At 41.1% G+C, this 15,144-nt stretch overlaps 1 protein-coding gene across 5 annotated transcripts in view; it reads left to right on the top strand.

Moving 5' to 3' along the window:
- The window catches only part of LOC140738611 (phosphatidylinositol 3-kinase C2 domain-containing subunit gamma-like), a 261,872-nt gene that overhangs the window by 149,280 nt on the left and 97,448 nt on the right, over nucleotides 1-15,144 (top strand). For all 5 annotated transcript variants that reach the window (XM_073066155.1, XM_073066156.1, XM_073066158.1 and 2 more), the window contains 2 exons: nucleotides 11,428-11,608; nucleotides 12,944-13,051. In XM_073066155.1, coding sequence (XP_072922256.1) covers nucleotides 11,428-11,608; nucleotides 12,944-13,051 — 289 coding nt within the window. The remainder of the gene's footprint in view (nucleotides 1-11,427; nucleotides 11,609-12,943; nucleotides 13,052-15,144) is intronic.

Below are 15,144 nucleotides of genomic sequence, written 5' to 3'. Positions count from 1 at the left end.
TCCGTGTTGGTTGTCAGTGGCGAGAGGAGGAGGAGGAATCCTTAAAGATGGAAGTGACATGGCAGGAACAAACTCAAAAGAAGGCACAAGAAGGTGGTTAGAAAATGGAGATGTTGGTGCTAATGGAATGACATAATCATTCTATGGTGATTGGTGTTTTAGACTGTGGATCAGTTTTGTGATATTAGAAAAAGAACACTGAGTTTATTCTCTGTACTACTGCCAGACTAATTTCACAACATATTTCAGTGATAATAAACCTGATTCTGATTGGGTTCCGAGGATGCCAGAAACATTGGAAGGGTGAAAAGGTAGTCTGTCACAATATGTCATTTCTTCCTGCTACTGGATGCACATGAACATAAGGCAGAGCAGACTAACATAAGCATATGTTTCTTGAGTCAAAACTTCAGTTGTTTATTCTGTTTTCTCCCAAAGAAATTTACGAATCAGTAGGATGGCAGTAGAACACAGAGGTCTCGGAAAATGCTTCTTAAAGAGAATTGTGCATTTTACTATCCACACACGGGCCAATGCAATTTTGGAGGCACGGGCCATTGATGTGGTGTGGTGCCATGGCTGGCGTGGCCACAGTTGGAATACCGTGTTCAGTTTTTGTCACCCTGCCGTGGGAAAGGTGTCCATAAGCTGGGAAGTGTGCAGAGATTATAGGAATGTTGCCAGGACTCAAGAGGCTGAATTATGGAGAGAGGGGAGTGCTTTCATCAAACCTAGGAAAACGAAGGGTGATCTGATAATGGTGTATAAAATGATGAGGGGAATAGGTAGAGACAATGTGTGTAATCTTTTTCCTAGGGTCGGCAAATCAAAAACTAGAGTACATAAATTTAAGGTGAGAGGGGAGACATTTAATAGAAACCTGAGGAGCACCCTTTTCACCCAGTAGGTTCAAAGTACAAAGTTAATTTATTATCAAAGAACATATATGACACTACATACAACCCTGAGTTTAATTTTCTTACAGGTATACATAGTGAATCCAATAAATGAATCCATGAATAACCACGCCCAACAAGACAGACAAACAACCAATGTGCAAAAGAGAACAAACTGCAAACACAAAAGAGAAAGAAAAACATTAATAATAATAAAAATAATAATAATGTGACCATTATATGGAACAAGGTACCAGAGGAAGTGATTGAGACAGGTACAAATAAAACGTTCAAAAGGTACTTGGACAGGTACATGTTTAGGAATAGTTTAGAATAGGGATTCCCAACCTGGCATCCACAGACCCTTTGCTTAATGGTGTTGGTCCATGGCGTAAAAAAAAGTTTGAGAACCCCTGGCTTAGAGGGATATGGGCCAAACACAAGCATATGGGTCTAACTTAGAAGGGAATCTTGGTCAAGATGGACCAGTTGAGCCAAAGGGATCATTTCTGTTCTATATGACTCTATGCAAAGTACATTTGTGCTCAAGCCTCAAAGCACTGTGCCCAATAGAACCAGCATATAAAGGTCTTTCCTCTGCCTGCTCTACCAATGAGCATTGAATCAGGTCACAGTGTACAGGTCAGAGGTCAGAGGCCAGAGAGATTGCTGAGTGGATGGAAGCTCACTCTTTGGGAAATCAGATTGCCATGGGTCAGAGGTGTAGAGGTGGCTGGTGGTAACACATATTTGCTGGGTGGATAATCCTGTGCTAGATATGGCAGTCAGGGTCCAAAGAGCAAGGAGAAAGTACGGAACTGAAAGGAGACCCGACATTCCATGCAACAGTCTCCAGGACTGGGAGGTGCAATTGAAGTTTTGAGAAGCAGGAATGCACCGTGCAAACCGTAAGCACAAATATGCAACTAAGTCGAGTTGAAGTGACATCCAAGCATGCATCGCTTGCCGTTGGACTTTTTGCACCTGCCCAGACCTCACTGTGCAGAAAACGCTCAGTAAGTACAAAGGGATACAATTGCACAACATTGTGTGTTTTTCTTCCCTCAAACTGAATGAGTTTTTCAGTTATTGTTTCATTAAATAAACATTCATTCGCAGCAATACAAATTTTCATGGAAAACCAATCACAAAACATAATTAACCTTTGGACTATGCAGTGCAATATCTTAGTCAGATTTTGTTTGCACTTGCAGCTTTCTTTAAAGAACAGCACTGCCATTTGGCCATCTATCATCTTATTAACTCATTCTTAATTGTGCCAGCCTTCTATGAAATGTAGCCTGGTTGTTGATAAAAGGCCAATGATCCCTGGAGTGAGTAATGCCTTTAGTTGAATAATCCTGTCAGTGTAATGACAGAGTTGCCCGGCTTTACGAAGTAAACAGGGAGTGGAGATGAAATGTATTTTATTTTGAATATCACATAATGATTAACATTGGATTTAGTCTACAGCTTTATTGAGTTAATGCAATACATGCTTGAAGCTGAGTTATTGTTAAGACAACTTTGTATTTGTGAAGCATTTTTAAATTCTGAAAGCATCCTAAAATGCTTTAACGATGCTTAAATCCACAGAAATTGACATTGAACCAAAGATGACAATTTTTAGGCCTGTGAGCAATGACAACATATTCAGAGCCTACTTTATTAGATACACATGTACACCTGCCCATTCATGTAAATACCTAATCAGCCAATCATTCATAAAATATGCAGACGTGGTCAAGAGGATCAGTTGTTGTTCAGACCAAATAACAGAATGGGGAGGAAATGTGATCTAAATGACTTAGACCATGGAATGATTATTGGTGCCAGACGAAGTGGTTTGAGAATTTCAGAAACTGCTGGTATTCTGGGATTTTCACACACAACATTCTCTAGAGAATGTGTGAGAAGCAAAAAACATTCAGAGAGTGGTGTTATGTGGAAGAAAACACCTTGTTATTGAGAGAAGTCAGAGGAGAATGGTTCAAGCTGACAGGAAAGCAACAGCAACTTAAATAACCAGGCATTGCAACAGTAGCGTGTAGAAGAGCATCTCTGAATGCTCAACATGTTGAACCTTAAAGTGGATGGAGTACAGCAGCCAAAGACCATAAACACACATCTAATGGCTACTTTATTAGGTACAGAAGTTAAATAATAAGTTGTCACAGCAACACACACAACACAGACAAAATGTTGGAGGAACTCAGCAGGACAGACAGCATCTCAGAAAAGAGTACAGTCAAGTTTTTGGCCAGAAGGGTTCGACAGGACTGCTGGAGGGTCTCAGCCTGAAATGCCGACTGTATTCTTTTCTATAAATGCTGCCTGGCCTGCTGAGTTCCTCCACCATTTTGTGTGTGTTGTTCGGATTTCCAGCTTCTGCAGATTTTCTCTTGTCTGTGACTGAGTATAGTCAAAGAAGTTCCTTCCGATGAATATCTGAGAGAAGAAAAGTAAAGTGAAGATGAAGATGGCGGTACTTCATTAGGAGTTTGAGGAGATATGGTATGTCACCAAAGACAAATTTCTACAGATGTACTGTGGAGGGAATTCTGACTGTTTGCATCATAGCCTGGTATAGAACATTGAACATAGAACACTACAGGCCCTTTGACCCACCACTTATGGAGGTGCCAATGCACAGGATCGAAAGAGACTATGTACTAGGCTATGAGGCAGAAAGTTGTAGACTCAGCCAGCTACATCATGGGCACAAACCTCCCACCAATGAAAATATTTTCCATAGGCAGTACCTCATGAAGGCAGCATCCATTATTACCATCCAGGACATGCCCTCTTCTCATTACTACCATCAGGGAAGAACCAAAACCATATAACCATATAACAATTACAGCACCGAAACAGGCCATCTCGGCGCTTCTAGTCCGTGCTGATGCTTACACTCACCTAGTCCCACTGGCCCGCACTCAGTCCATAACCCTCCATTCCTTTCCTGTCCATATAACTATCCAATTTTACTTTAAATGACAATACCGAACCTGCCTCTACCACTTCTACTGGAAGCTCATTCCACACAGCTACCACTCTCTGAGTAAAGAAATTCCCCCTCGTGCTACCCTTAATCTTTTGTCCCCTACCTCTCAAATTATGTCTTCTTGTTTGAACCTCCCCTACTCTCAATGGATCTATCCCCCTCATTATTTTAAATACCTCTATCAAGTCTCCCCTCAACCTTCTACACTCCAAAGAATAAAGACCTAACTTGTTCAGCCTTTCCCTGTAACTTGGGTGCTGAAACTCAGGTAACATTCTGGTAAATCTTCTTTGTACTCTATTTTGTTGACATCTTTCCTATAATTTGGTGACTAGAACTGTACACAATACTCCAAATTTGGCCTTACCAATGCCTTGTACAATTTTAACATTACATCCCAACTCCTATACTCAATGTTCTGATTTATAAAGGTCAGCATACCAAAAGCTTTCTTCACCAAAACCTACACCCAAAACCCAAAAAAGACCCACACTCAATGTTTTAGGTTTCTTCCCCTCTGCCATCAGATTTATGAACAGTCTGTGAACACTACCTCACTATTTATCTCTTGCACTGTTTATTTATTTATATCATTGAACTTAAGATAATTTGTTATTCCTGCACTGTACCACTGGCACCAAACAACAAATTTCACAACGTATATCAGTGACAATAAATCAGATTCCAAATGTCAGGGAGGGAACTGAAGCTAAGGCCTTGATTGTTGACAAATGGAAACAGTTGCGGATCCAAAAGTGACGAGAATTGGAGAAGTGCTGTGCTCTCAGAAAAAAACTGGAGAAGAATATGAAGTTAAAGCAGTAAGAGGTCATGGAGGGGCAGAAGATTATCGATGAAAGTTTTAAATCAGTGGTGAGTGTTGTAAACCATGATAGTGCATCAGTGAGAGGAAAAATGGCTGGAAGTACACAGCAGTTTCTGCAGTATTGATGGAATAAGAAAGAGAGTTAACATTTCAGGCTGACGACCCTTCATCAGAACTGAGGAAGTGAAAAAACTCGTTAGTTAATAATTATAGAGAGTGTATGAGAGGGATGGATTGGATACAGAGAATATTGCTAATGGAGTCAGGCTATGATTGGCCAAATATTTTAGTTACAATTCCCATTCCTGTTCTGACATGTCAGTCCATGGCCTCCTCTTGTGCCAAGATGAGGCCACCCTCAGGGTGGAGGAACAACACCTTATATTCCATTTCTGTAGCCTCCAACCTGATGACATGAATATCAATTTCTCTTCCTAGTAAAAAATGATTTCTCTCCCTTTCCCTTCTTTTTCTATTCCCCACTCTGACATCTTACCTCTTATCACCTGCCTATTACCCCCTTGGTTTCCCTCCTCCTTCCCCTTCTATGTTCCACTCTCCTCTCCTATCAGATTCTTTCATCTCCAGTCCTTTACCTTTCCCATCCACCTGGCTTCACCTATCAGCTTCCAGCTATCCTCCTCTCCCTCCCCCTACCTTTTTATTCTGGCATCTTTCCCCCTGCTTTTCAATCCTGAAAAAGAGTCTCTGCCCGAAACATCAACACACTTAGGAAGTGTTGTTTTGGATTTCCAGCATCTGCAGGTTTCCTTGTGTTTATGATTTAAGATAGTTCCTTTCACTCAATGTTTAATGAGTAATAGATTAAAGAGAAAACTTAAAAGGGGAGAGAACGAACAAACAAAGGAACATGTAAGAATTGAAAGAAACTGGTCAAATCTGTTCATGAAACCAGAAACCAAAAGATAAATGTTGTAAATTCCCAGGAGATCTGTCAATGTCTGTGAAAAATGTCTGTCAGGCAATGTGCAGAGAAAAATTGAGTTAATGTTTCAGATTGAAAACCTGTACCATATTGGTGGAAGATGTTAGTGAGTAAGTGGGCCTTAACAGCAAGTTCTTTTGCACAACTTCAAGAGCCCATGGTCATTTTTTCTCTCTCTTGATGAGCATTTCTTTATTACTCTTATGTAATTCAGAATGAATTATCTCCTGTATTAAACACAAGAGATTCTGAAAATGCTGGAAATCCAGGGAAAAACACACAAAAATGCTGGAGAAACTCAGCAGGTCAGGCAGCATCTATAGAGAGGAATGAACAGTTGACACTTCAGGCCTTTTCCAGCTATCACCTATTAGCTTCTCATTTTGTCCCCTTCTCCCAGCCACCTACCTTCCCCCTCACTTGGCTTCACCTGCCGGCTTGTAGTCCTTCCGCTCACTCCACTTTCTTATTCTGTCTTCTTCCTTCTTCCTATCCAGTCCTGATTAAGGGCCTCAGCCCAAAACATCGACTGTTTATTCCCCTCCATTGCTGCTACCTGTCCTGCTGAGTTCTTCCAGCATTTTGTGTGCTTACCCCATGTATTAACTTTACAGACCCTGATAAGGTGTTCAATTAAGATAGAGAGCAAGAGGTTATGCCTGGGATTATTTACTTCCTCCTGACATGTATTCCTGTAAATATTACTTTGATATGCTCCTTCAGTCTAATGCTTGATGTCATGAAGTATCCAAAATGGAAACAGGCCCATCGAATCACACAGATCTTGAAGCACCCACATACACTAATCCAATTTGCAGCATTCCCCTCAAATCCTCCCAAGCTCTACCACTCACCCGCACGTTACAGCAAATTACAGTGGACAATTTACCAACAGCAACATGGGCACTTTGGTATGTTGGAAGAAACCATAGCACCTTGAAGGAATACCACACAGTCACTGGGAGAGACTGGCAAACTCCACACAAATAGCATCCAAGGTCAAGATTGAACCCAGACTGCTGGAGATGTGAGGCAGCAGTTCTACCAGCTGTAACCTCGAAGCCTGTTGTTCCTAAAATGAGAAGATTAAGCTTTAAACAAAATAAACATGGGCTAGAAAACACGCTGCGGTAAATGAATTTCAATAGTCCTGATGTGCTTATATTCTGGCAGCAGCTTGGAGAACAAGTGATGATTCCTCTTCAGGGGGTTAGGTTGTTCCTAATGTTCGAGACTATACCCGTGTTCCATGGGGGGGTCAGGAACATTCTAGAGTCTACTGCCAACACATCGGACCAGAAGCTCCTCTACAGGATCTAATGGTGATTTCATCGGCAGACCTCAGTCACACTGAGCCAAGCAGCAATACAAGTTGTATTTCCTGCTCAGCTTTATGCCGGTCATATCTGCTTTATATAATATAACCACTTATATGTGAACACTGACCTGGATTAAAGAGACCAGTGCGAGTGAAGGGTTTGAGGTTTTGTTACCTTATTTTTAAATAATACCAGTATTTTAAATAGGCTTTATGTGTTTAAGATCTCTTTTTTTATATTTTCAATATGATAATTTTGTAAATTAAATCTCTTTCAACTGCTTTTAACTGGCATTGGTTATAAGAGAAGCAGCTGAAAAGATCTTTGACAGCACGTATTATCAAAAGGCCAGCAGGGCAAGACCTTGGATCTAATTTTTGACCACACTGTCACTTGTGGACTGGGCTTCACAGGAAGGTCATAACACCAAGACCTCAAGTTTAATTAGACTCAGAGACCTGCAGTAGGCTAAGGGGATTACAAGAAGCAGAGAGAAATGCAAGGTTCAGACTGGGTCAGTTATAGTTTGGCCCTTTATTGCAACTGTTTTTACATTGCCTGGTTGAATTGACACATTCACTTCAAGTAGGTTTGCAGCTCAGTTAAGCTAAGCAGAAGGGTCCCAGCCCAATACTTCAACTCTTCACTCCTCTCCACAGATGCTGACTGACTTACTGAGTTAGACCATAAGACCTTAAGACATAGGAGCAAATTAGGCCATTCAGCCCATCAAGTCAGGTCTACCATTCTATCATGGCTGATCCTGGATCGCACCCAACCATATGCACCTGCCCTTTCATGATATCCTTTGATGCCCTGACCAATATAGAAAGAATCAACTTCTGCCTTAAATATACCCACGGACTTGGCCTCCACCCCAGTCTGTGGCAGAACAACCCACAGATTTATTACTCTGAGTTATTACACACACCCAATCTAGGATAGCCTTTCCCCATGTAGACTCAAGCACAAGCTGCTCTAAAAAGTCTCATAGGCATTCAACAGATTCCTTCTCTTTTGATGCGACACCAACCTACAACCTAATTTTCCCAAACCCTTGTGTATTGAAGTCCCCCTTTACAATTGTGGCAAAACCCTTATTACAAGCCTTTTCCAGCTCCCTTTGCAGTCTCAACCCCACACCTAGGCTTCCATTTGAAGGCCTATATACGATTTCCATAATGGTTTTCTCAACCTTGCAGCTTCTTAACTCCACCCAAAAAGATTCCACATTCTCCGACCTTAAGCCACCCCTTTCTAAAGATGTAATTCCATCTAGGAACTGATACAGGACTTTGTGATATGGTGCAACTCAAACTACCTGCATCTCAATATCACCAAGACCAAGGAGATGGTGGTGGACTTTAGGAGATCTAGGCCTCATATGGAGCCAGTGATCATTAATGGAGAATGTGTGGAGCAGGTTAAGACCTACAAGTATCTGGGAGTACAGTTAGATGAGAAGCTAGACTGGACTGCCAACACAGATGCCTTGTGCAGTTAGGCACAGAGTCGACTGTACTTCCTAAGAAGGTTGGCGTCATTCAATGTCTGTAGTGAGATGCTGAAGATGTTCTATAGGTCAGTTGTGGAGAGCGCCCTCTTCTTTGTGGTGGCGTGTTGGGGAGGAAGCATTAAGAAGAGGGACGCCTCACGTCTTAATAAGCTGGTAAGGAAGGCGGGCTCTGTCGTGGGCAAAGTACTGGAGAGTTTAACATCGGTAGCTGAGCGAAGGGCGCTGAGTAGGCTACGGTCAATTATGGATAACTCTGAACATCCTCTACATAGCACCATCCAGAGACAGAGAAGCAGTTTCAGTGACAGGTTACTATCGATGCAATGCTCCTCAGACAGGATGAAGAGGTCAATACTCCCCAATGCCATTAGGCTTTACAATTCTACCGCCAGGACTTAAGAACTTTTTAAAGCTATTATTACTGCTTTTTGAGATGGTGATTTAGATGCATATCATATTTTTTTTTTACTGAGTTAAGTATTGTATGTAATTAGTTTTGCTACAACAAGTGTATGGGACATTGGAAAAAAGTTGAATTTCCCCATGGGGATGAATAAAGTATCTATCTATCTATCTATCTTACCAACAGAGCCACACCACCGCCTCTGTCTTCCTGCCTCTCTTTTCAATATAAAGTATTTCACTTGATGTTAAGCTCCCAACTATGGCCTTCTTTCAGCCACGACTCAGTGATGCCCACAACATCATACCGACGAGTCTCTAATTACACCACAAGTTCGTCCACCTTGTTCCTCCAGAATTTTGTGTCTGTTATTTGAGAAATGGCACCGATATGATTTAATTATCTGTCACCAACTATCAATGATGCTGTAAATCCATTGTGCGTTTCCAGATTAATCTGTCCATGGTAACACCATTCTAACCCACCAGTGGCCAACCACCTCCGCCCTTCACCCCAACCCCACCAAAAAATTATGGCTGTATAAGTAACAGATTCATTTATTCAATATTTACTATCTAAAAATTTGAAATGCAATATAAAATATTTGAAATACAGCATAAAATTTGCTGTCTTGGAAATTTATGAGGGGAAAAATATTTCTTTTTCGACTCGCACTAATTTTCACATGCATTGATGGCTCGGCTCAGCATTCCAAAAGATTATGATGTTGACCATTCTCTAGGAGTGCAACCACCCTCCCCCCACCCCATAGTTACGGGGTCACTTTTATCTAAAAGTTCACATGACGCATCCTCAAAGTTTTCAGTGATGTCATTCACCAAAAAATCATCCCAGCTACTTCTTTTGCATGTTCCCGTGACCAAGAAGAAGGAAAAGAGACACCTCTTGGTTGTCAATTTTATTTTTGCAATGATAAGACCTGAAATGCCGTAAAATATCCCAAGTTAGTTGTGCAGTTTATATTCATTGTGACCAGCCACTGCCAAGTAGCAATAGATTTTAAATGATGGCAGATTGTCCTGTCTTCTGACAGTCTGAGGCCAATCTGACTGAATTGTTGCTGCGGTGTGGGTGCAGAGGAGCAGCACTGGTGCTCCATTGGTTCTACTTCTTGCACCGATGCTGAGCTCATCTATTTCTTTAGCTTCATCTCCAACTTCCACCCTGTCCTCAAATTTAATGGTTCCGTCTCTGACACCTCTCTTCCCTTTGCAGATATCTCTGTCTCTGTATCTGGAGATAAACTATCCACTGACAGCTTTTACAAACCTACTGTCTCTTGCAGTTATCTCAACTATATCTCTTCCCACTCTGTCACTTGTAAAAATGCTATTCCATTCTCTCAGTCCCTCTGTCTCCACTGCATCTGTTCTCAAGTTGACGATTCAGTCCTAGAACATCTGAGATGTCTCCTTTTTTTCAAAGAACAAGGTTTTTGTTCCACCACCATCAATGCTGCCCTCACACAAATCTCTATTTCCCCTCCTCCTCCTCTTTCTTCCATGGTCCACTGCCCTCTCCTATTCTTCATTCTTTAGCCCTTTACCTCTTCCACCTATCCCCTCCTACCTTCTTACTTCCTCCCTCCACCACCTACATTCCCATCCCCTCACCAGGTCTCAACTATCACCTGTATTCTCCTTCCCCCCGTTCCTCAGGTGAGGTGACCAAGACACATAATTTTAAAATTAATGTTTGACTTTGGAGCAATTCAGAAAGTGTTTATCTAGGCAAAGAGTTTAAGAAAATTCTTTCCCAAAATTTTAAGACACTCTTTCAATTAGAGCTTTGCAGAGGAAGACAGGTTAAGACTTTTGTGAAGTAAAGACTAGGTCTGATTATGGAGCTGACTGAAAGCAGAATAAGGTGTGTTGGATGATCCTTCAGTGTTTTTCAACCCACAACACTGCCAACTGCTTGCTTCTGTCTTTCATTCGATTCTCTGAATAAATGTAAATAGTTGGCCCAATGCAAGCTTCCCTTTGCATTTACATTTGAGCTCAGGGTTTTCATTTTGGAACTGGTGACCTTTGTGAGGCTGACACAAAATGTCACGCTACAAGTTGAAGCCAGGAATGCTTTTTGTAGCGCAAGCATTATCAGCTAATCATGTGCTCTCTTATTAATAAAAAAAATTGAGACACTTAGACAGACACTTGTATAGGCAAGATGCAGGAGAATATGGTTTTAATGTCGCAAAATGTAGATGGGCAGAAAAGCCAGAATTGTTGTAGTGGGTCAGAAGGCCAGTTTCTGAGCTACACAGCTCATGGAACTGAAGAGTTAGAGAGTTTTTCATGGATAATTATCTATGTCAACAGCATTTTAATGCCAATTATTAAATTTGCCAGCAAAAGATTGTTATCTTGATTCTTATGCTTGAGAAGGAAACATTTGAATGCTCCATAGTTCCTGACATTTGATGTAAATCTCTGCTGATGAAGGGGCTCAGGTGGAGTTCTGTGTTAAGGTCGTTGTGTTTCTTTCTCACCCTAGGTTACTGAAGGATGGCTTGGCAGACTCTCAGTTTAAGGGCAGATACGGCCAGCTGTTGGCAGCACTGCTCTGTTGCTCAGGGCGGGCCATGCAAAAAGAGTTTGAAAAAGAAACCAAGCTCATTGAAAAGCTGGCAGAGGTAGCTAAGAAAGTCTGGGCAGCTGACCAGTCAAAGCGTTCGGTGAGTGCAATCCAAGATGTGAAATGGCACCTTTGGTAAATACTGACCCAATATAAAGACCATTTATTCAGGCAATATAGGGGAGAGCAGTGAAACAACTTTTGTTTTCAGTTGACTGATTACCTTAATTCTTTACCTCCATTTATTTCAGCTGTTTACTCTTTTTCCATTTTGATTCTTTTGCCACATACTTACAGATAGTTTAGAACACTGAGGATAGTTTACAATTGACAATTAACCTACCATCATATCTTTGGGATGTGGGAGGAAACCCGAGCACCCATCAGACACACAAGAGGTCACAAGGAGAACTGCAAACTCCACACAGATGACACCAGAGATCAGACTGATCTGGGTCTCTGAAACAGTGAGACAACAGTTCTACTAACTGCTCCACCACCATGACACCGAAAGTCACCCGTTTAGAAAATAGTGAGAGCGGAAGGAAAAATTTACAACATATTTTGCTGGTGATGCCAGATAAATCAAAACTGATGGTGTGGCATGCATTTGGTGATGGGGGAGAGTTGTACAATGAAGCCATCAAATGAGAATACATTTGCAACAAAACAGCTGACCTTTATCAATTATTTATTCATAAACCAGGAAAAGGGAAAATCCTTTGATATTTTCTGAAAACAGTTTTGATTATTGCAAGCGTATATAGTAGATACTGCAAATGTCACAGATAGTTGGATCAATAAATGTTTTCTTTTAGTTTATTATTGCTCAGGTGGACATAGAACATAGAACATTACTGCACAGTACAGGCCCTTTGGTCCACAATGTTGTGCTGACCATTTAACCTACTCTAAGATCAATCTATTCCTTCCCTCCTACACAGCCCTCCTTATTTCTATCATCCATGTGTTTCTTAAATGCCCCTACTGTATCTGCTTCTACCACCACCTCTGGCAGGGCATTCCATGCACCCAACACTCTTTGTGTAAAGAACTTAGCTCTGACATCCTTCCTGTACTTTCCTTCAATCACCTTAAAATTATATCCCTTCATATTAGCCATTTTCACCCTAGGGGAAAAAATCTTTGGCTATCCACTCAATCTGAGCCTCTTACCATCATGTAGGCCTCTATCAAGTCACCTCACACCCTCCTTTGCACAAAAGAGAAAAGCTCATTAACCTGCCTTCATAAGACACATCTCTAATCCGGGCAACTTTCTGGTAAATCTTTTGTTTTGTAAACTGAACCATCCTTCTGGTAAACTAACTGTTGCTTATCTTGCCAAGATTCATTCTTTAATGTTGTGGTTAATTTTCTTTTAGCATTGAGTAAAAGGATGTCAATGTGTTTAACTGTCCTTTTCATCTTGCAGACTGTTTTAGCAAAAGAGTTGGAAGAAATAGAGAAATTCTTCTACGAGGAACAAGCTTGTCGCCTGCCAGTAAATCCTGCTTTTGCAGTGAAAGGCATTGATGTTAGTGTAAGTTTACATAGAAAGAAACCACTGCTGTTTCGTCAAGATAACGCTGCTTGGTGCATCTGCACAGTTTAGTTTTCCCATATCTTCCTTATGTTAAGTATCGTATATACAACATGTTACTTAATAAAGGTAGAAATCACAGAAAATTTACAATATTCAGTCTATCGTGACCCATTATTATCCCACATTCCAGCACTCGATCAGTAGCCCTGCAATTCATCTAACTATTTTGTACGTGTGATCAGAGTTCTGACTCCACCACCTTCTCTGGCAACGAGTTCCAGTGCCTCTCTGGGTGTATACGGGCTCTCCATATCTCTTCTCCAGGCATTCTCCTATCAATGCCCCACTCACGTTTGACCCCTCTGAGAAGGGAAATCGGCCTTTGTTGTTTCATCATGTACATGCGCCCCCTCCCCAATAATTGACACACCTCAATTGTGTTTCCCAATCCAGTCTCCTTTGTTTCAAAGAAAACATTTCAGGCTTTTCCAAATCTTTCATCATAACCACAGATTTCCAATCCTGGAAACTCCCTTATAAATCTAGAAGGGTATAAGGTTAGTGGGCAGATTTTAGCTTGGATAGTATTTGGTTGCTTTTGCAAACGAAGATGTGTTTGAAGGAACAGCCTTTTTTTTTGAGGGGAACAAGTTACTAGTGGGGTTGGTATTGATCAAGGGATTTTGCCCTTCACCTTCTTTGTATGTGACCTGGATGTAAGTAAAAGACATGTTCACAGAAGATACAAAGATTTGGTCAGGTGTTGAAGCCTTAGAAGAGTAAAAATGTGCACATCCTGGCAAGATGATCTCAGATAAATACCACTTAATATGGATAGATATTCGGCTGTCCATTTGTGCAGAATTAATTCCGTGCTGGATGAGGGACAACAATGTTGCACAGACTTAGGCCATTTGTGCCTGGTGATTTATTTTGTTCAGACCCACTCTAGTGTACACAAGGTGCCAGTTTCTTACTCTTGAAAGTACTGAGCTGCCTTTACTTGGTTAAATAAAACCAGCAGCCCTTAATATGTATGGTAGTGCAGAATAAAAGTGAGAGGAGTACTGTATCATTTTTTACCACTTGCCACCTGTAAATCACAAAAGACTGTGGGATGTAAGGGAAATGGGATTTGAGAAAACAGGTTCAATATGGGCGTGCAATCATCTTTAATTGTACACCATGTTCATCAACTAAAGTAACAAACAGCATGTTTACTGCAGCCAGGGGATTGAAATTATGATCATTAGACAGAAGCATGAATTTCATGTGTATCCAAGTTAATTGCAAATTGGAATTTCAGCTCTAGCAAACCAAATCTCCAGTGCGTTAGAAAGCACACCAGTGCCTCTAGTTCCTCAGAAAGCTAAGGGAATTCAGTATGGTCCCATTGACCCACACCAATTTTTACAGATGCACCATTGAACTTGGTATGACAACTGCCCTGCTCAAGACCACAAAACGTGAACACAGCTTTTCCATCATGAAAACCAACCTCTCCTCCATGGACTCTGTCCACAACTTTCTGCCTTGGAAAAGCAGTCAGAATAATCAAAGACCCCTCCCACTCCAGACATTCTCTCTTCACCCCCTCCACCCCACCTCTATGGGACAGAAAATACAGAATCTTGAAAACATAGCACCAGGTTCAAGGGCAGCTTCTACCCCACTGATATAAGGGTGTATGCCCTGTTGTACGTTAAAGGCAAACTATTGACATTTCAGTCTGCCTTACACCGTATTTGTCTACCTGCACTGTACTTTCTCTGCAACTGTAACACAATATTCTGTATTCTACTATTCCTCTTCCTTTCTACTCAAAGTATTTAGACTTTGAAATGATCTGTATGGAAAGGTTTTCACTGAATTTCAGTATATGTAACTTGATAACAAGGTGACTTCATAGAGGTGTACAAGACAATAAGAGGCCTAAATCAATTGGATAGCCAGAGACTTTCTCAAGGCAGCAATGGTCAATATGAAGGGGCATAATTTTAAGTTGATTGAACAGATATCAGAGATAATATTTTTCCACAGAGAATGGTAGATGCATGGAATGCACTGCCTGGTGGTAGGGCAGATATATT

The sequence above is a fragment of the Hemitrygon akajei genome, chromosome 14 (assembly GCF_048418815.1).
Source record: "Hemitrygon akajei chromosome 14, sHemAka1.3, whole genome shotgun sequence".
Lineage (NCBI taxonomy): Eukaryota > Metazoa > Chordata > Chondrichthyes > Myliobatiformes > Dasyatidae > Hemitrygon > Hemitrygon akajei.
This window is presented reverse-complemented; position numbering and strand designations above follow the sequence as displayed.